Source organism: Truncatella angustata, assembly GCF_020726525.1.
Source record: "Truncatella angustata strain MPI-SDFR-AT-0073 chromosome Unknown BKA67scaffold_2, whole genome shotgun sequence".
Taxonomy (NCBI): Eukaryota; Fungi; Ascomycota; class Sordariomycetes; order Amphisphaeriales; family Sporocadaceae; genus Truncatella; species Truncatella angustata.
This window is the reverse complement of record NW_025763382.1, coordinates 4,692,147-4,713,108: the sequence shown is the minus strand read 5'-3', so window position 1 is coordinate 4,713,108 and position 20,962 is coordinate 4,692,147. Positions and strand designations below refer to the sequence as shown.

Here is a 20,962-nt window from a genome sequence, read left to right as displayed (position 1 = left end):
TTAGTATTGAAAGAGTATCACAAATCAACTTCCTCAGAATCACGATTAACATACTGGACGCGTGGCAGAGAGGGAGTCAGATCTACCCGACTCGACGTCTGGATTACCCAGCGTACCAAAGACGATGAATACTTGCTAAGAACAGGTCAGCGAAGTTCTTTGCCATGAGGGATGCCTCCCTTTTCATGACATGCCATAGCGCAATCCCTTTCACTGTGGCTGAATTTGTCACAGACCATAGAGTCCGTATGTTGCCAGAGCACACCGATGGTCGATCTCGCGTCTTGCGAATTTCCGAGGACCCTGACGTTGTGAATCCTGAATATATGTTTTTGTGGCAACGAATAAATACCCTGAGATTACCGCCGTTCTATTGACGGTGGGTCCACTGTTTTTGAATGTCATAGTTTTATATGATGGCAAGTGTATGGAGAATTCAATGGCACATGCAGTTCTTCAACTTTCGCCCCGGTTCTGAAGTAAGTGAGATCGTCTAAACGTTTGGTTCCTTTCGAGCGCGGTCATCTACACTACATGTCAGACTACTTCAGCATCACCCCGAAGTCCAAGTGCAGTATTTGCCCGGTCCCTGTGCTCCTCTCAGTCTTGATCTTACTTGAGTTTTGGATGAATCATTTAATCTTAAGCTATGTAAATTGACTGGCGCGGACTACTAAAGACCTGCAATTTTGTTGAATGCTACTGCGTCCATGACAATACACAATTCGCTAATGTCTATGATGGATTAGGAGAATTCCTTGATTTTCTCTTCATTATCTGAAAGTTCTCATAGTCTCAGGCGACCTTGATAGTGAGTCTCTGATGATGTTTTCATGCAGGCTAATCTCAATGGCGCATCTGATCCAGAGGTTGTTATTTCGGGGAACTGGGATTTCGGTGAGGGCTTCGAGGACTGAACTCTTGCCTGCCGACTGATCACCAGGAGTGTCAACAAGAGGACCAGTAGATGTATGCTTGCAAAGGATTAAGAGGGGAGGTAGGAAACCAAATTAAAGAAAGCTGATACGATCACCGGAAACAGTCACTTCCATACAAATGCTGAGGCCGGCACCCAATAGTCCAAACAGCGAAAACTAAGGCCGGAGGCTCCCGCAACCAGCGACATCATTGGTTTATTAATTTTGAACTCCAAAGCGGAGAATACATTTGGGACTCATAGTTATAGTTTGCTCAACCTTTACTAACGCTCGTCTGTCTTGTAGGATATCCCAGACAGTCACAAGCATGAAAGGGTTTTCTTTGTTCCATGTGCACGTTCTGAAGGGCAGAGCGCACACAGTTCCTGTCTCAAGGCCACTCGTGTTGTTAACGCCACTCATTTCACATTTTTGACCTCATTACCTCCTTCCGTCGTGGGGTTCCTAATCATTGACAGCTCAAGATGTCTGCCTTCTCCACCAAAGTCTCCCAGTTTTATTTCGAACCGTCCGGCCTCCACAAAGCCTAGTCGTTCGTACAAAAGCTTTGCCTTACCGTCTCCATTGGTGTAAAGTCCGACCCTCATGCCTTTCTCGTCCGCTTCGTCGATGAGCCGCCTCACAAGTTGTGATGCAAGTCCCTTACCACGGTGTGAAGGGATTGTTTTCAAAGCATTGAGGTAGTAAAGCGGCTCAGTACCGAATGTCGTCTGTAACACGTCCAGATTGGACCACCATTCTTGCAACAACGGTCCGTTCTGACCAGAACGTACGCGTGCCGCCCTGTTTTCGCGGATTTTCGCTTTTTCCTACTTTCGTGTCAATATATTCCAATCGTCTGGAGGCTTCGAAGCGGCCGCAAGGCCACCGATGAACGCAATCTTACCTCCTCCGTTTCTGGGAGCGCAGAGGGGACTTCATTCTTGTCTTTCGGGAGTTCCCACTGTGCATAGCTGATGATGTAGCCGCTGTTCTCGTCTCGGACTACGAGGACGCGGGCTGCTGGGTCTTTGATGGCTTGCGTAAACCATTTAGCCATATTCTCTTCCCTCTTGCTCATATCTGCAGTCCCGTCCATAAACCGACGGAACGCATCCGGCTCTGAGCTCAGGTCAGCCGCAAGCGCTGCAGCGTCGGACAGGAGCGCTGGCTCAATCTTGTAGGAAGCCATGGCTCCTATATCTGTTGAGTACCTACAGCTGAAGTCGAATGAAACAACCAGAAAAGAATTACTCAAAGTTAATTCTCAAATTTTGATGGAGAATATTTACTAAGACGATAACTGAGCGTAGTACGGTCGATTATCACTATCTATACAGTTGTGATATTAGTTGCAGCCTAGGTGCAGCGCGTAAGCCCCCCGCAACGGCTACTCGGGCCGGAAACGGCCATTGAACGATAAGATCATTGCGATCATTGCGACAGCTACCCTGCTATTGAACATGTCTCATCTCGACACTCTCTGTGTGTCGCATGCAACATCGATTTGGCGCATTCTTGTGGTGTTTATCTGTGGTTTCTCCAATGTTTAGTTTGATGAAACCATTTTCACGGATCTTGGTTGTTATGTTTGCAGAGCTGAAAATATACTGATCGGATGAGACACTACAGCTTTGTTTGAAGTATTCTGCTTTGATTCACAAACACGTTCTGCGCATTTTTTATCACAACCACGCCCATATCGTGTCTCAGTCCTATGTAGCGACACTGCAGAGTGCGTATGTGATTGAAGATGACAGTACTAATCATATGGCGCAACCATGGGTGGCGTATGATTTTCATTCTCAATAACCATCTGATCAGCTTGTTACCGCAAGTGGTTTCGTTCTGCCCAAGCCCTCCCGAGCATAGTAGTCCATAGGATATACTCCTTCCTTACCCCAGTCCTCTCTCTCATTGAGCGCGATAAGAGCCTCGTACGGCGTGAGTAGCGGCCTTTGGAAAGCATAACCCCAATCGATACTCAGCCGCGGGCACGCAACCTGTACCCAGCATTCCACATCGCTCATCAGTGCCAACTTGCCAGGGAAGATCTCGCTAAGCAACAAGTTCACCCACGGTATGCCCATCGCCGCCAGTTTGTTTTCGATCATGGCCATAGTATGCGGATTGCCCTGGCGTCCCAGCGAGCCCAGGATGAGACCCCACTTCTTTGCACCTTTGGCCGTCTTGATGGCCTGCCTCCTCAAGCCCTGCATCTCTTCGTGTCCATACGTCTCTCGGGTCAACTTCCGCGAGTAGGGATCATAGCGATAGGCCGGTATCGCAGGGTTGTGAATCATGATACTCTCAAGGTGGAAACGCCCATCACCGAGGTACAGGATCAAGTCGACCTGATCAGTATCCGGTAGGCGCGGCGATGTGCATCCGAGGATCTCGCCCTTCGACAGCGGTGAGATCTGCGGAATAAGCACTTTGAAGCCGGCTCTTTCGAGCGTGGATCGCACGCCATGGATCGTGGCGTTGAACTGAATGGTGCCCACGATCGCGATCGTCTTGGGTGCGGCGAAGTTGCGCTCCAGCGTCGCGAGTAAGTGTGAGGTATCGATACTGATATCCACAAAAACGTAGAGCGTCTTGATCTTGGTCACGTCAACGGGGATCAGACAGCTGTGGGCGTAGTGGACCAGCAAGTCGCATCCCAGCGCCCGCGCCGTGTAATCGTCAATACAGCAAGCGCCATACGTGACATCGCCCATGATCAGCGTCTCGATGCCGGGACAAAACTCTGTCAGAATGTCCGAGATGGTGGTCGCAAACATGAGAAGACCCTCGGGCATTTGCAAGGCCACCTTCTTAGAGCCTGCCGAGCGGATGCGATGGATAGTCTTGGGAATCTCAAAAGAATAGTTCGCGGGAAGGAGGCTCATGGCCTCGTTCAATGCTGGGTCATTGAGGATTTCCGGCGGCACTTGGTTGAGTAGCCTAGGAGCCCTTCTTGGTTGTGCGACTGCAACTTGTTACCACAACTGTCAGAGTCTATGCCATGATGAGTGAGTGCCAACCTTGAATAGCCCCGCTATCTTCAACTGACGGGCCGCCTGCGCCATTGTTTGCCGCCTCGCCCGCTTTTCGTCGCCCGACAAATCTCTTCTTTGGCTGCTTCTGCACCGGCTCAGTAGGTGCTTGAGCCTCCTCTATTTCGGCAGCGACGCCAAGGTCTGTTTGTGCCCTGTCTTCCTCCATCGCGACTATGCTGCGTCTGTTGGTGGTGCCCCGCTTCTTGAATTTTGCTGCCCCTCCTTCCGGCAAGTGAGTTTGATGACAAGGACGACACAAAGGCGAGTAAGAGGAGCCCGATCCAGATGGAGCTGTCGCTTAAAGAAATACTTTCGTAGGAATCAAATACTTTGGAGGTCTCGATTAGCTAGTTCATAGTTGTTTCGGTTGGCAAAAATTTCGCATTGTGGTGTGAAGGCAAAACCGGATCCACACATTGGGTAAACAAGATACAAACATGCAATAAAGAGAGTTATGCACATCGTGATGATGCTCTATAGTATAGCTCGTCGTGGAGAGAGTGCCTAAAGACATGCCAAATACAATAACATTGCCTCTATCATTGCGCATTGATATACACAAGAATGAGGGTTGCCACGAATTTCGGAGTAATTATAATTTGATTATTGTGAGCATGAGTAGTGCTCGGGACTTTTTGGGTTATGGAAGTTTATTTATCATGTCCGTCTCTTATGAGCTGGTGCCGTTGATGCTGAAGCGGTAACTGGCCTGCAAGACATATGGGTCACCACCAGGCTCGAAGATCTGCTTCTTCTCCCGTTGCCATTCAGGCTGGTTGATGGCATCAATCCAGTCTTCAACCTCAAGGACGACACAACCATACTTGGGGATGGTACGAGGGAAGTCAGGGTTGTCAGTGAGGCCTTGTGTAGTCTTCAGCGCCACACTACCGTTCTGCCCGTTGCAGGAGTACATCTGGAAGGCTTCTTGGTCTGAGTAGACATCGAGTTGGATGCCCGACCAGGCAGAGGAAAGGCGCGCAACGAAGCCGTCGTTTCGCCAGTCGTAGGGACCGTTCTGTTCGCGATTGACAAGCCAGCAGGTATCTAGGTTTCTAATATTAGTCTACAGTCCACAGAAATGAGAAGCAGTCATGACTTACCGTAACCGGTGCAGTTGAATCCACAGTTGCCCTCAAGCTCGGGATCGCCGAATGATTCGCCGATCTGCTTGGGTCTACTCCAGAAGTCATTGACCGAACCGCGTTGGTTGGCAAGAATATCACCAGTAGGGATCAGAATATTGTCAACGCCGACACGCTGACCACTGTAGGGTAGGTAGAAAGTGTGGTTCAAGGCGCTCTGAGTCTCGTTGTTGGCAAATCCATCCAAGTTCCAATAGGTGTGACTGCTGAGCATGATGGGCGTCTTCTTGGTAGTTGCGAGTGCGATCATCTTGAAGTCCCACGTCCAATCGTGGACGGTGTAAGTGATGTACGAGACGACTTCACCCGGGAAACCTTCCTTGCCGTCAGGGTCAACAATGGAGAATGTAATGGTGTCCTCGGCGTAAGAAACAACGGTGAAGTTGCGATAGTCCCAGCCGTCAGAGCCGCCATGTAAGGTGTCCAAACCGCCGTTCTCGTTTGCGTCGACCGTGAAGGTCTCGCCATCGATCTCGAACGTGCTGTTCTTGATACGATTGGCGTAACGACCTGGTACGCCACCGAAATGTCCGTGCTGCTTGTCTATTCCATAGTATGTGGCATTGTCGAATCCAGTTACAATGTCTCGCTGGATTCCATACTGGTCGTTGATCAACAAATGGCTGATGGACGCGCCGTACGGAATGAAACCGGCTGTAAGTCCTTCGCTCTTGATCCAGTAGATGCCGTTCTCGTCCGGCCCTTGACCATAAGTCTGGGCAGAAGCAATTGGGAGCAGAGACGCCCCTAATGCGGCAAGACGTATACTCAGACGCATGGTGATTGTGTGGTCGAGACTGAAGCTTGTGCAGACGTTGGGTTCTAGTGCTGCATGGGGATCAGGAGAGGGAAAAGAAGGTGGGCCAATGCGACGATGGGCAGCTTATATGAATGTCATGACAGCCAGCCGACAAGCAACGCGGACGATTTCAAAGAAAACTTGGAAGAACGCAGCAGCGAAAGGCAACCAGGATTATAGTGAACAGGGTTCTAGTGTTGACTTTCATTAAGCTTCCCCGGAAGCTGCAGCTACTCCGCTCCTTGAAAGTTGGGGTAACGACGTAGACTTGGTCAAGAAACACCAGGGTCGAAGAAGCGCTCGATGGTGAGTGGTGCGTTTAGTTGGAGAACATGTGGTGCGACTATGCGAATGTGCGACTCCGGAAAAGTTCATCTGCAGGTGCGAGGCTTTGACGTGGTATCGTAGGGTTTGGAGCTTGGAACGTGCAGATGTGCGGTCATGTAACAGACGGAAACTTGTGTGACTGGCTCTTCCAGCCCTCATGATCATCTCACTCGATCCCTACCCATGGAGACGGTACGAAATGCAACTCACATCAACCTCAGGGCAGCGAGTCAGAAAGTCCTCTGGTTCTCCGATCGTCCTCGATGGCTTGGGATATATCACTTGTGTTGCTGGGGGGGTTGCGGGGAAATGGTGACCATCCCGGATACTGCACGAACGAGGATGATCATCATTCAAAACCCTTGCTTGCGACTAACCTGAGGCAGGCGGTCAGATGTCCAGTGCCTTACAGTTATGCTCGCGTTTGTTCGTACGTTGGGAAATACGTTCCAGGGAACTAAATCGTCCGTCCACACAGTACGTGGGCGAGTCACGAGCCAAGCTGACGGCATCTTGCTATTCAAGAAGATATTCAGCCTGAGATGGCGGCAGTGGGGCTTGAAGACTCGCATGCTGTCGTCGTCAGACTCGGAAGAAACAAGCACTGGCGTTCGGGAGTGGGCACGAAGGATCTGGTGCTAATTAATAACAGCCCAATATCCATGCAAACCGCATCGGCTCTTTCACATGCGGGGTTCGGCGCTGTAATTCTGATTGGCGCAAAGTTATCCACTGACCCCAGGCTCCTGTAAGCCAGCCCATGTGCCCCATCTCTTTCCCCGCATGGGTTTTCGGTGGCTGGCATAAGCCTTTTCCACTTGTCAGTCAAATGTACGGATCTGTAGATGCTTGTTGCTTCTGGCTTTAGTTACGCCGAAGGTGCCGAGCAATCGGCCTTCCACTGCAAGTTATGCCTTTTGACGTTAGTGTTCTAGGAACACGCGCGAGGGCTTGCATCGTTACCGTTCAGTGGCGCATCTGAGTAAAGTCTCTCTGCCTGTGGTGCCATGCCTCTTCTTTCGCTTTACGAATCCATCAATGCTAATTATCTCACCGACCGTAACGCTATGTAAACGTCTACAGTATACAATCTTGACCCTACCTACCGATGTACCACGGTCCAAAGCTTTTCTTCGAGGCACTGTGTAAAATGACAATCATTCTTTTCCCGGATGCTCTGGGAGAAATCTTTGGTATATCTTACATGGCAGTGATATCTGGAAAAGCGACGTTGTGAGCGCGAGGACTAGGAAAGATTCCTTCTTGAATAGACGTCGAGCAATAGACACAGGTTCATGCAACCTCGGAGCTTGCAGCTTTTAGCTAGGGTTATCATGCAGCATTTTGGAGCATGTGAACAGTGTGTAGAAGACTCTGTCCCGTCACAATGAAACTTACCGCCACTAGCTCAACAAGAATCGCTCATCTCAATGCATACTATGCCAGTGTAGGTCGCTTCGGCTATTTCAGATTTTGTTACTGTATGGTAAGGACTATTTGTTTATATTCCACATGATAATAATAAGTAGTTTATCAGATGCTAGCAGGTTCTTTTGTTCTCATGCTTATAAATATTCTGATGAGTAATGACAGGCTCGGTAGTTCCTTATTTCTATTCCGTGGTATAAAAGTGAGTGGTACAAGTGGTGAAAACTTCAATCTCATTGCCTAATGTAACCGACTAACCTGCTATACTACACTGGTTCATGCGTCGATGAGGTTCTCCTCCTGGTCCTCTGGGTGCGTCTTCTTTGTGTCCTTCTCCTTCTCCTTCTCCTTGCCCTTTCCTGCAGAGCGCTGGTAGAATTCCTGGATGATCTTGGCCGGGATTCTGTTGAGCAACTCCTTGGGGTAGATTCTGAGCAAGCTCCAGGCCAAGTCAAGTGACTCGATAATAGTGCGGCTCTCATACGCACCCTGTGCCACGAAGTTCCTCTCGAACTTCTCCAAAAACTCAAGCGATAACTTATCTTCGTTGGACAAGGCCTCCTCACCAACAACAGCCTTCATAGCCGCGGCATCACGACCGATGGCGTACTTGGCGTAGAGCTGGTTGGAAACATCACCGTGGTCCTTACGTGTCATGCCCTCACCAATGGCGGACTTCATGAGACGGGACAAAGAGGGCAGAACGTTGATGGGCGGGTAGATACCACGGTTGTGTAGCTGTCTGTCGATGAAGATCTGGCCCTCGGTAATGTAGCCAGTCAAGTCAGGAATAGGATGCGTGATATCGTCGTTGGGCATTGTCAAGATGGGGATCTGAGTGATGGAGCCATTGCGGCCAGTGACACGACCAGCGCGCTCGTAGATTGTCGACAAATCAGTGTACATGTAACCAGGGAAACCACGACGTCCAGGAACTTCTTCACGGGCAGCCGAGACCTCACGAAGAGCGTCACAGTAGGCGGAGAGATCGGTGAGAATGACGAGGACGTGCTTTTCGAGCTGGTAGGCGTAGTACTCGGCGGTGGTAAGGGCGAGACGAGGGGTGATGATACGCTCGATAGTAGGGTCGTTGGCCAAGTTGAGGAAAAGTGTGACACGCTCCAGACTGCCGTTCTCCTCGAAATCGCGAGTGAAGAATCTGGCCGTCTCCAAGTTGACACCCATGGCTCCGAAGACAATGGAGAAGTTCTCCTCGTGGCCATCGTGAGTGCCCTTGTTGGTGATGCCATGCTTCTGTGCCTGGCTGACCAAACTGGCTTGTCTACAAATCTGAGCGGCAATTTCGTTGTGCGGCAGACCGGCAGCGGAGAAGATGGGGATCTTCTGGCCACGGGCAATCGAGTTCATGGTGTCGATGGTGGAGATACCGGTGGAGATCATCTCCTCGGGATACTCTCGCGAGAATGGGTTGATGGGCTGGCCGTTGATGTCCAAGTAATCCTCGGCCAAGACCTTGGGGCCCTTGTCGATGGCCCTTCCTGATCCATCAAAGATACGGCCCAACATGTCCTCGGAGACACCAAGCTTCAAGCTCTGACCTGTAAACTCGACCCTTGTCTTCTTGACATCGATACCGGATGTACCCTCGAACACCTGGACGACAGCTCGGTTGCCTAGGAGTAGACGTGCATGGTCAGTATGGGTATGCTTTGGCTTGCCTGGCCTGGCTTTGCCCTGCCTGGCTTCCAGCAGTGGCTTGTGTGGTGATGGTCGGTTGGACTAACCTCTGGCCTCAAGGACCTGACCAGATCGCTCTGTGCCATCTGGCAGGGTAAGGGTGACGATCTCATTGTATCGCGGGAATTTAACGTTGTCGAGGATGACCAGCGGTCCGTTGACACCTCCTACGGTGTTGTAACGAATGCGCGGCACGACGGAGTAGGACGATGACTCGCGAGGGTCCGCCATTGTGATGGGTGGACAAAAAGCGACGGAAGGTGGCGGTAGGAATGAGAGCGCTGAGCTCAGATGTCGTGGTCGTCAACTGTAGGGTGAATATGAACTTAGGTTGATCTAATATCGCAAGGTAGCTACCAAGCTTGGAACTGGGTCTGGAGCTCGCCAACTGACTGACGTTGTCTCGCACAGCCACAGCCCGCGCTAGCACCCTTTTGGAGATTGAACTTTGGACCTCGAGGAAGCTGCTGTAGGTATGCGTGTACTAACTAACCTACTGGGTGAGATAAGGTGAGGCAAAAGTGCCCGCCACATATGCGATACCGATAAGTCTTGGGAGTATATCAGGTGTGTATCCCTTATTTGTATGCTATTCCACTTTATCACTATTTCACTATTCTGTTCAAAGCACGTGCTGTTTGTGTTGCGTGACATCTCTCGCGTGGGCTCGACAAGATAAACATGTACCTGCCACCCAGGAATCTGGCAGATCTCAATGCGTAGGATTGCACAGCATGAGAGTCCAATCCAGTATGATACCTCATTTGTCGGTTCTTTGGGAGTTCATGCAGTGGCTACTCGCCCCAATCGGCGTGGTGATTGTTTTACAGCTTGCTCTGGGGAGCAGACGTGTCGGAGGCCCTACGAGCCCCAAGCACAGCCTTGCCCACAGCGGCATCGTTTGGTTTGCCTATCTCTCCAGTGATCCATTGTCCAACGTCCGAGATTGAGTCGAGGTCTACACCCGTCTCCATCCCGAGGCTTTCCAAGAAGTAGACCATGTTCTCAGTAGCAACGTTGCCTGTAGCGCCTGGGCTGTACGGACAGCCACCCAGTCCGCCGACGGAGCTGTCAAACGTCCTGATGCCATGCTCCAACGATATAGCAGTGTTCACAAGCGCCTGGCCGTACGTGTCATGGAAATGCATGGCGATGTCCTCGTTCCGGATGCCAGCCGCGCTCATGCATTGCAACAGCGCCTTCGTCCGAGGAGCTGTTCCCATTCCGGTCGTGTCGCCCAGTGAAATCTCGTCGGCCCCCATCTCAAGCAACGATGTTGCAATCTCGGCAACCTTGTGCGGGTCTACTTCATAGCCCTCAAACGGACAGCCTAGTACAACCGAAATATAGGCGCGAGCCCGGACTCCCGCACTCTTTGCGCCTTGGATCACATCTCGGAATCTCTCCAGCGATGTTGCAATGTCACAGTTCAGGTTCTTCTGGGAAAAGCTTTCCGTCGCCGCAGCAAATACCGCCAACTCCAATGCCGGCTTTCCACTCTTGTCCGTGCCAGCGAACGATTGAGTTTGTGTAAGGTATGCCTCCGGGTTGTTTGTCAAGATGTCTATAGCGTTGTTGACGCCTTTGGCATTCGGTGCAAGGAACGAATACGTGACCGGAACCTTTGATGATATTCTAGTTTTGAGGATGTGCTCCATAATCTCGCTCGAGTTGTTCATCTATACCTCCAAATCAGCCTTGTGTCACAGCATGAAATCGTCGAACAAAGGTCCTGTCATGCTTACTTGTGGAACCCATTTCGGCGACACAAACGAGCCTGCCTCAATGAAGGACAAGCCCGTCTTTGCCAGCTTCCCGATCAACTCGATCTTGGTGGCCACTGGGATGGACTTCTTCTCGTTCTGTAATCCATCTCTTGGGCCAACCTCAACTACTTTCACGTAGTTGTCTGAGAAATGCGGCGAGCTTCTTGCGTCCGAAGCCGTCGCATAAGTTCGTAACTGCCGGGCGTGAACGGGCGCTTGAGCTCGAGCTCGGTTGCGGGCGAGTCGGATCACAGGACGTAGCGATGCCATCGCGGATTCATTGCGGGACTCCAGCACTAGTCTAATCTGTATCCTCGCAGTGTATTGCTTCGAATTTGAGCGATTGTAGTTCTTGACAGATTCGTACTGGTCTCGTTCTCGTAGCACTCTGGTGTAAGGTGACATCAAAGTAGTAGCAGTGTCGGCCCGCTTAAGCGGCCCCAGGCCGTTAGATGTATGGTGGCTGGCTTGTTATGCGCTTTGCGTCGGCTGGCGATCCACCTCGCCTCGGTACAGCTCTATCTGTACGTAGATAGACTACAATCTTCAGTAAGAAGCAGAATTAATTACATTCGTAAGAAAAAGTACTTCTCAAAGCCCCATACGCGATGGTACTTCTGAATAATTGCATAACTGCTGCAATCAAGCTTGCCCGGGTTTCAACATACACCTAATCACTGTCGAACCTGCTGTTGGTAATGAGGGTCGTCATGGAAAGTTGAAAGCACAGACGGCCCAGAGGAATCAGGTACCACATACTATTTAGCCAGGATATACTAGGCTCGCGAAGCAGCCTCAGTACCATAGCACTGGGGAGATTCTGATGATCCTCAGAATCCTTACAAAATTGCTGACGATGCTCACTCTAATGCTGAACTGCGTCAGTAGATTTCATAGCACCACATGCATCAGAACTGCTTCAATACTAAAGAGTTTCCATGGCCAGCTAGTTACAACCCGGGATCAAACTGCAGACATATTTGTACAAATGGCTGTGGTGTCACGTTTACAGTTGCCGAAGAGTGACGGCTTTGATTTACACTGACCTGCTGTACACACGTGGATAGTTACACTCGTGTCACTCGTCGTCTCAAATCCTGCGTCTTTAACACTACGCACTTCTGGCACAGACTCCCACAGCAACACGCTAGTAATGAGGGTCCCTTCATATTCGAGTAGCCTCGAGACTCGGTCATCGAGCTACTTTGAGACTTTGGCTTGGCGGCATCAGTGTTAGGTTTCTCCGACTACGATCAAGTCGTGCCCAACTCCCTCCGCCAAGTATTCTCGACGCAGAAGTCAGTATCGGGAAGTATTAACTCCCATAGCGCAGGAGACATTACGACGAGTATCCACAGAGTCAGGCACCGCGTTCGATTCAAGCCTTACACTGCATATGACGCTTTTGATTGACTACTGATGCTTGCCCTCCTGCTCGCTTCTTCTCCTCTCCTTTTCTTTTTTGAACGGGCTAGTTTGATCCTCTCAACCCTGATAGTAGTCATACATAACCATCTAACCTTAAATGAATTGCGCTCGGCAATCTAGTCCAGCAAAAATTGTTACTTGAGTTCCTGACATTCATAAGGATATGCTTGGAGTGACGGTACGTACCTACCTTACATGCGAATATGGATGATTCGTGTAGGGTGAGTTAAACACGTAGATCTCGGCTCAGCGGGCAGTATTCTTCCTAATATGGAAATCGATACGCCTTTGTCATTACGAATTATTAGCTCATTGATGTGAGACGATTTTATCTGATGTCAGATTGACGGTTGCTATGTCGAATTTACACAAAGGTCAAATGACAGTCATGTAAATAAATCGTCACGTGCTCAGTTGTCATTATCGACTGTAGCCATACGAACATTCTACGAAATATCATTAATCACTATGCTATTAGGATCTCAATACTTCAGCTTGAACTTGAAGGATGGCCAGGTCAGCTTCGGCCAATCCCCTCGCGCAATCTGTACAACGAGCCGTAGTACAAACCAGTTGGCATATCACATACAAATGCTTAACCAAGAAACTGCCAATCATGCGGAAAGTCGGATATTTCTCTCATTTATATAGATTGCATACATGCGAGGCGAAAGTGAAATTCGGGGGCGCGACATTGCTTCAGAAAGTTTTTCGCCTAAATCGGAATATGCAGCGCTCGCCATTTTTCCTATTTAGGCAGTTTGTGAGCATAACGGCCCAGAACAATGAGCCGCGACTATAGCGACCACGGACTATATCCGCATGCTAGATATAAGCGAAATCGAGGTCCACAAACAAGTGAGATGCCACATCATTCACGTTGTATTAGGTTATGAAGCAGACAACCACCAGGTTATGTGCACTCTTTGTTGGCCTCGAGTCTTGTACATCTGTCATCCACCTTTGAATAGCTTACAATCACGCGACAAACTACCACATTCTTAAGTGCGACTCATAGGAGCTTGATCTCGTTTTTGCATGACATTACATCTAAATTATTTTCGACTCCTCTGCACCTCCAATTCAAGGGATACACAAGAAAAACGTTCGCTGTTTCCACTACTACTAGACACCCGATCTCCTTTTCGTTCTTGTTACTTTGTTTTCCTCCGTGACTTTGGCCGACTAATCCTATATACTAAATATCAAAAATACAACCAAGGCATCATGGCCGGGCACAAACTTGAGCTACCAAAACTCGAGTGGCCCGTAGTATCGTTGGGCGAGCCTCTTCCAGAACGCGCTGTAGGCCATCTCTCTGTTATAAACCCGAACAGGTTCATGGACCTACCGTCATGGCCAGAAGCACCGTCTCCTTCAACACTACGACCATCTAAAGAGGTGGATCTATCCCCAAGTTTACCGCTCTACAAGGACAGGAAGCGGCTGGTAGTTTTTATCGGCTTGATGATCGCATGGCTATTTGTAAGTCAGATCGTAAACGTGGATGAGAAGTCGCGGGTCTCATCAATGATATGCTGACCTCTAACGTAGAAAGGCTTCGACGACACGGTTATCAGTAAGTTTACAAAACAGATCTGGGAAACCGCAAAACTGACTTGTCCATTCAGCAACGATTGTTCCGGCGTTGTGTCGCAAATTCGACAGTCTTACACAAATAGCTTGGTTTTCGGCTGCGTATTTCTTACCCCAGGCATGTTTATATATCGGGTTTGGGAAGCTAGCACAAGTGATGAATCTTCGATGGATGGCTATTATTGATGGGCTGGCAATTACTGGTAAGAACCTCGCCTATGCAACTTCCGGCCTAATTCGTTAACTTTTGCGCACAGTCGGATCAATCGTGTGCATATTGGCTGACTCGGCCTCTGTATTCATCGCTGGCCGCGTAGTGACAGGCATAGGAATCGCGGCCGGCGTGCCTCTCTGCGCAACAATCCTCATCGATATCACCAGTCCGGAAGAGAGACCCACATATATGGCGTCGTGCGTAGGCGTTGATATAGTGAGCCTTGCATTTGGTGCGCTCCTCGGAGGGTATCTGGAAACGAAGATGGACTACCGGTGGGCCTTTGCCTTTACGATCTTTGGTGCTCTACTCTCCGTGACATTGATTGCTGTGGCATACGATCAACCATATCATGAGAAGGATACGATACCTGCGAGCGAACACCTGCGAAGGTTCGACTTCTTCGGTTTCGGGCTCCTTTCGATGTTCAGCGTCTTTCTTCTGGTCGGCATTCAACTGGCCGCTCAAAGCAACGAATGGAAATCAACCTCTGTAATCTCCTGCCTCGTAGTTTCTGCGATCGTGCTTCCGTGCTTCATAGTCCACCAGGCAAAGCACAACGATCCGGATAACAGACTTTTGCCAAGAGGGTTATTCAGCAGGGATGTATCATTATTGCTAGCATTTGGCTTTTTCACAATGTTTGCCATGTATGGAGTCTACTATTACCTTTCGACGTATTTCCAAGTAAGTGCTCTCGCTGTCCCACTGTTCTGAGGACAACTTTGTTGACGCAATCCAGACGGTCAAGGGACTTTCTTCGTTCGACGCTGCCGTCTCTCTTTTGGCGTTCTTTCTGGCATCAGGTGTTTCGAGCATCCTGGCCGGCGTGTCAATGACGTGGTTGCCGTCCGCTAACATTATCATTCTCCTTGCCGCGACCTTGTCGCTTGTGGGCACCTTCCTGCTGACTACCATGGACGAGCACACGGAACTTTTGCGCGCCGGATTGTTGAGTATCATCTCCGCAATGGGCTTTGGTGCCTCTCAGACCCTTGCCATTGTCTTTTCCCAGAGCTGGGTAGCGAAACAGCACGAGTCCTTTATCGTGTCCGTGGCATTGATGGTTCAGTTATTCGGTGGCACGCTAGGATTGGTTCTGGGGGGTTCGGTTCTCAACACTCAGATATTGGACAGAGTGGAGAAGTTGAATACTACGCTGACAGAAGAACAGATATCAGTCGTGGCGATGGCACTTGCTAAGCCTGATCGCATCAGAGACTTCGTACCGCAGCAGTTGATCATGCCGCTTCTCGATGTCTTCTCTTCGTCAGTTCGAATCGTGTTCTACACTTGTGGAGCGGCGGCTGGTATTGCATGGATCTTGGCTATCTCCATGCGGTGGCATAAGATAAACCACTAAGCAGCATGAAAATCGCTGTTTCAGTCCATACGTCAATATTATAATAAGACATGGTAGCACGCTCACTTTACACTCTTTCTTGGAAAAACGTGTAGAGTTGGCGGGATGGCGGTGATACTGCGCTAGTACTCGGTGGACTTGTTCAGCCCCTGCAACAAAAACGGATATTTATTGGATCGGGATAAGCTTGTGTTCATGGGGTCCGGAAATGGCATAAACTGTGAAATGCTCGTTCACTCGGTCGTCTTTTAGTCTTGGCGGTCCCCAGACAGGATCGTGAGGCCGCGCTGAGTTACATGATAGACGAAATCAAATCAGAACAGGAGAAGCTCGACAAGCATATTCAAGGACACACCTCGCCATGGTACCAATGGGCAACGATCCGCTTGGTAGGTCCCTGCATTATTTAAGAATCCGCGTTACTACGGTATGTACGTACATACTCCAGGGCCTGACCCGTTGCCCGTGTCCTCAATGCCGCTGTGCTCTGACATGATCGATACTCCGCAAAGAGTCTGTTTCTCTAAACGGAGCTGGGAAAAGGCAATTACAGTCTAAGTCGTATCCAATGAAATTGCTGTTTGAAAAAGTGACGTAGGCGTTGGTTCAAGTGACCTGTCACTTGAGTCAGCGCTCATGACAAACACATTCGAGTGTAACATTCGTCCTTAAGTGTGAACGTGTTTATCTTAACCATGCCGCTGAGCGGTGTAAAAGCTAACGTGTTCTCATGACAAATAACGAGCCTCTTGTCCTGCGGCTCTGGCGTTCTGGAACATATAAGGCTTACATAGCGAATGCTGCCATGAACGCGTAATGCTTTTCACGAAATCTCCCTTTTTTTTCTTCTTTTTGTTTTTTTTTCTTCTCCTCAGTGGGCTGAACAGCTCTTTTTATGGCCAGGATTAGCTGTCTGTGAGGGAATGGTCTGAGGCTTCGATCGCTTGTGGCTTCGATCGCTACCTATCTTTTCTCAGTACTCCATATACGATCAGCGTATCCAGTTTAGGGGCTTGTTTCCTTGATTCCCCATAGTGGGTGAAACCCAAAATGCCAGGGACCGTCTGCGGGGACGATTTTGGACAAGACTAAACTGCTACTGGTTGGATCTGAAGAACCTCTCCTCCCCCATCAAAATCAGTAGTCGCGCGGGAACTCCATCTCAAACAACCGTCACCGTACAATTAATATATTTTGCCGTTTCCATGGAAGACGCGGGAATCACTCGAACGATGTATCGGGGCGAAGTATGGAACGCAGCTGCACGCCCCCACTGTCGCTAACGAGCCGCTTGCCCTTACCGGCGATTGACGCTATGGCATAATCATCCTTACGATGTCTTCGCGACGCGATCCAAGATACTCTAGGTGTTTATTCTCCGAAACACTCGGTAATGATGCCGCGAGTTCCAAACATGCCACCCATATCCGCCACCAGTAATCTGTAGAGCGAGGGACGTGAGCTGATGATTAATACCGGAGCTACTGTAATCTCGTGCGTAGCAGGAATTTGAAGGATTTCTTAGCAAACACCACACACGCCGGATATCTTTTAGGTGCAAGACGATCAGGTTCCTGCATTAACGACATGTCGAAGAACGCTGGGTTCATGAGTCGCCATTGCAACCGCCATGCTTGATCCTGGCCATTCCTAATCTCTTCCGCGTGGGCAGAGGTGAGATTTTCGTCTAGTACAAATTCCTTTTTTCGTATGCCGTGTTTCTTCTCAACCAGCATGTTGGGTCAAAGTGGATTGTTCACCGGCCTAGGCTCCATACTACAGTACGAAGCAAGGGATGAAAAGAGAAAGGGAAATCTTCATGGACGAGGGCACCAAGGGCACATCTCGGAAATTGTCCACACCAGCAAAAGATTGTCCACTTTCGTCCAGTGTATCCCACGCTAATGACGGCAAGATCCACTCAAGAGTAAACGGCTTGCAAGGCTCACGAACCGGGGGGTTCCTTGTTGTCTGCAAGGCTAGGACCATCCTCCCCAGGCTTGCCTGAACGAATTCGAGCGTACCATGTCAGTCGGTCACTCCGCTTGGAGACATTACACTCCATATGTAAGAATCACGCATCCCACAGTACTCTTGTCATGGTTTCCTTCGAATGATGTGATGTTTCGACTCTGTCGGCACGCCATCTTCACCTGCCGGGAAAAGTTAGTCAGGGAGCTTGAAGGATGGTCGTCAGTTTGATCGAGTAATTACGATATACACGAGATTCAATATGGCCGACGCGGAAACCATCATCAGCCTTCTTGGCTTCTACGATAACTTCAGCGAACCGACACCAGCGTGGAATCACAAGGGAGTGATCATTGGATTGACTGTCCCCTTCCTTGTAAGGCTGAGCCTGAGCTTCAATATATCTTTAATCTAACTTGGGATTAGACGATATCATGGATTTGTGTTCTGTTTCGACTGTATACTAGACTCAAGATCATTTACGCTCCGGGATGGGATGATGCACTGGTCTTACTATTCCTAGTTTGTCCCCAACCCTCCAACTGGCCTCTCAAACAGACTCTAACCAGAGTGTTATAGCTCACGGGAACCGCAAACGGAATAGGCATTTGCATAGCTGCCAAGTTCGGTCTCGGTGAACACTTACTCAAGTTAGGTTACGACAACATGGTCGGATTTCTGAAAGTAAGGATCGCCCTACGCCCTTCGATGATTGAGACTAATAAGGATACTTCCCCTACAGTCATTTTATGTTGCCAATGCGTGTTACGCCATGTCTACCGCTTTGATAAAAGCGTCACTGCTTTTTCAATATTTAAGAATTTTCAACCGCGGCAAGAGCCGAATTGTTTGCATAATTGTTCTCGTAATCACATGCCTGTGGGGAACTGCATATTCCCTACTCGCTTTCTTCCCCTGCAGACCCATCTACGGCTATTGGAATTGGGCAGAAAGTCAGCGTTGCTGGGCTTTTGCTTCCCTAAATCCCAACGAGTTCTTTGCGGCCTACGCCAGCCACGCGGTTATCAACATGGTTTTAGATTTCGTTGTCTTAGCAATTCCGATGCCACTTTACTTCAGAGACACCACGTCCTGGCCCACGAGAAGGAGATTGTTGATGCTTCTCAGCGCGGGAACACTGTACGTGCCAAGCAACCCTTTTTTGTTCGAAACAGATCTAACATGATTCAGGGTGAGCGGAATATCCATCTGGCGTTTGGCCGTCTGTATCGAGCACAGGGCAGCGACCTATCCAACCTTTGATCCAACATGGTACGGTGTTGGAGTTGTCGTCCTGGGCATGATGGAAGTCAACGCCGCAAGCGTATGTGCTTGCGTGCCGGTTTTCTGGCCAGTCCTAACAGCGAGAATCGATCAAATTTTCGTAACATCAGAGGTCAAGATCACACGGGAACGACGCTATTCAGAAGAAGGAGACGACGAGATCGAGCTACATGACAGCGCCAATAGTACGCATAGCCGCGCAGGAAGCACAACGAGCCAGAGCCACATGTACCTAACAAAGAAGGGTACACATTATACGGACGACTATGTAATGGAACAAGTCGACCCCTTACGTGCTAAGAATAGGGTCCAAGTATCATCTGAGCTGACATCGAGAGACCGGGATTTATTGGACAGGAAGAAATCAATGCGGAGTATGATGTGATATAGCAAAGCGCCTGAATTTAAGATACCCTTCTATCGTAAAACTCGCAATCTGGTTTAGATACCAGATGTTGATACAAATCTTTTTTAAGTCGCTTTTCTTTTTCCTTTCCTTTCTTTTCTTTTACTTTGAAGGCCGGGGGGCGAGTGGGTTTGCGAAGCTTCTACTTGCTGCAAAGCATCTTAACGATATAATCTAGCTAGCAATGGCTGTATCGCATGCACAGTTAGCTATCAGGCATTCACGTGGCAGGCAACCGAACCTCCAGGCCACAGCAGTTCCTGCATGGTTTGTTGTTATCTATTGAGGCGCATATATTTAAATGGTTCAAAAAAGCGATGGGGTTTAGGGTGGTTGCAGCCTTGCGCTATATTATTCAGATGGAGCCACATGCGCAGGCAACCATGGCAAATGAGCATTTATAGAGTGAAAACATTTTTGCAGTCAACAAAAGGGTTTTTCTTAACTCTTGCTCATCTACAACATCCATCACCTCAAGGAAAGGAATTCTTGTTATTCTCGCGAGTCTCCACGTTGTCAATATGGTTCGCGTCGGCACACCATCCGACGGCTCGAAGCCAGCAGGGCCTTATGCAGCTTATCAGGGTCCGCCAAGCGAATTCAACACCAATCTTCGCAAAATATCCGCCGTCGCCCTTGCAGTTCTTCTCTACAGCGCCGCCATACCTTTCAACCCCGCCGGTTGGTTCTTTGCCGTTGAAGGCGCCTTTTTCGTCGATGCACTGTGTTCTGGTATAATCCTGCTCTGCGCATGCTACTTCCAGTGGCGCATCGCGGGACTTACACATGCACTAGCCATCTCCGTTCCCAGCCCCGGCGGCTCCACGATCCGGGGCGGGAGAATCGAGCGAGGCGGCAGTAGCACCATCTTTATCTGGCAGTCGAGCAACTACTGGCCGTATGCTGTGTGCGAAGCGGTCCTGCTTTCTTTGGCGGAGTTTGGGCACAGCGAATTGCTGAGGCGAAGTATCGTCATCGGCGTTGTATCCGCACTATGGGTTCTGGGCTGGCACGCTACTCCACGGGCTTACAAGACATGGGCCTGGGAGCATATAAAGTCAATGTGGTTCTGGATGATCCTATCGGAATTGCTCAAGGTTGGACGACCGACTGTAGGAAGACGTGCGCGTCGCTTCTAGTGGTGCTCGCGAGTGGGAATGGATATATCGAAATGGGAATGGAAATTGATGTTCAAGGTCAGCATTGTGTTGGCCTGTAAGTTTACCATGCCGCACTACAACAGTGTCGCTGTGGCTATGTATACTTCTATGTGCAGCTAGCACCTTAATTAAGCGGACTTTGCGTCAAGTTAGCCCCGACTAATTGATGTCACCTCCTGTTTACACAAAGCATCTAACCTAACAATGTTTGCTTTCATAATCTCAACCGCGATGCTCATTGTAACCACCCGATACTTGCGGAAGCATCTGCATTATGCTAAATTGTGTCTCATATGTTTATGTTGATGTTAGTTTAGTCAATGCAATGCAACAACCAAATCCACTATCATACTGTGAACTTTTGTGCAATGGAAGAGTGCCAGCGAGAAGAACCAGGCATTATGTATGTAGAACCAGCA

The 20,962-nt window shown here is 49.4% G+C and overlaps 7 protein-coding genes across 7 annotated transcripts; 3 read left to right on the top strand and 4 right to left on the bottom strand.

Moving 5' to 3' along the window:
- Positions 1-1,086: 1,086 nt before the first annotated feature.
- BKA67DRAFT_555858 (uncharacterized protein) lies at positions 1,087-2,249 on the bottom strand. The gene is made up of 3 exons (XM_046102119.1): positions 2,136-2,249; positions 1,825-2,039; positions 1,087-1,747 (listed from the first exon to the last, which is right to left on the bottom strand). Exons 2-3 carry the CDS (start codon positions 2,014-2,016, stop codon positions 1,337-1,339), a joined length of 603 nt encoding a protein of 200 aa, XP_045961872.1. The 5' UTR covers positions 2,017-2,039; positions 2,136-2,249; the 3' UTR covers positions 1,087-1,336.
- A 282-nt stretch (positions 2,250-2,531) lies between these two features.
- On the bottom strand, positions 2,532-4,375 carry BKA67DRAFT_555857 (diphthamide biosynthesis protein). The gene is made up of 2 exons (XM_046102118.1): positions 3,944-4,375; positions 2,532-3,888 (listed from the first exon to the last, which is right to left on the bottom strand). The coding sequence occupies exons 1-2, from the start codon at positions 4,122-4,124 to the stop codon at positions 2,738-2,740; spliced, it is 1,332 nt and encodes a 443-aa protein (XP_045961871.1). The 5' UTR covers positions 4,125-4,375; the 3' UTR covers positions 2,532-2,737.
- A 253-nt stretch (positions 4,376-4,628) lies between these two features.
- BKA67DRAFT_532833 (aldose 1-epimerase) lies at positions 4,629-5,881 on the bottom strand (the record flags this gene model as incomplete). Its single annotated transcript, XM_046099594.1, has 2 exons — positions 4,629-5,005; positions 5,062-5,881. 2 exons carry the CDS (start codon positions 5,879-5,881, stop codon positions 4,629-4,631), a joined length of 1,197 nt encoding a protein of 398 aa, XP_045961870.1.
- A 2,052-nt stretch (positions 5,882-7,933) lies between these two features.
- BKA67DRAFT_513380 (P-loop containing nucleoside triphosphate hydrolase protein) lies at positions 7,934-11,391 on the bottom strand (the record flags this gene model as incomplete). Its single annotated transcript, XM_046097562.1, has 4 exons — positions 7,934-9,291; positions 9,403-9,641; positions 10,205-11,034; positions 11,101-11,391. The coding sequence occupies 4 exons, from the start codon at positions 11,389-11,391 to the stop codon at positions 7,934-7,936; spliced, it is 2,718 nt and encodes a 905-aa protein (XP_045961869.1).
- A 2,385-nt stretch (positions 11,392-13,776) lies between these two features.
- On the top strand, positions 13,777-15,722 carry BKA67DRAFT_655885 (major facilitator superfamily domain-containing protein; the record flags this gene model as incomplete). The annotated part of the gene is made up of 5 exons (XM_046106846.1): positions 13,777-14,034; positions 14,104-14,128; positions 14,181-14,348; positions 14,403-15,046; positions 15,102-15,722. 5 exons carry the CDS (start codon positions 13,777-13,779, stop codon positions 15,720-15,722), a joined length of 1,716 nt encoding a protein of 571 aa, XP_045961868.1.
- Positions 15,723-17,707: 1,985 nt separating this feature from the next.
- BKA67DRAFT_193967 (uncharacterized protein) lies at positions 17,708-19,596 on the top strand. Its single transcript, XM_046095371.1, has 5 exons — positions 17,708-18,069; positions 18,120-18,215; positions 18,273-18,377; positions 18,436-18,833; positions 18,885-19,596. Exons 1-5 carry the CDS (start codon positions 17,956-17,958, stop codon positions 19,360-19,362), a joined length of 1,191 nt encoding a protein of 396 aa, XP_045961867.1. The 5' UTR covers positions 17,708-17,955; the 3' UTR covers positions 19,363-19,596.
- Positions 19,597-19,654: 58 nt separating this feature from the next.
- On the top strand, positions 19,655-20,947 carry BKA67DRAFT_555847 (uncharacterized protein). The gene has a single exon (XM_046102117.1). It carries the CDS (start codon positions 19,905-19,907, stop codon positions 20,520-20,522), a length of 618 nt encoding a protein of 205 aa, XP_045961866.1. The 5' UTR covers positions 19,655-19,904; the 3' UTR covers positions 20,523-20,947.
- Positions 20,948-20,962: the final 15 nt, after the last annotated feature.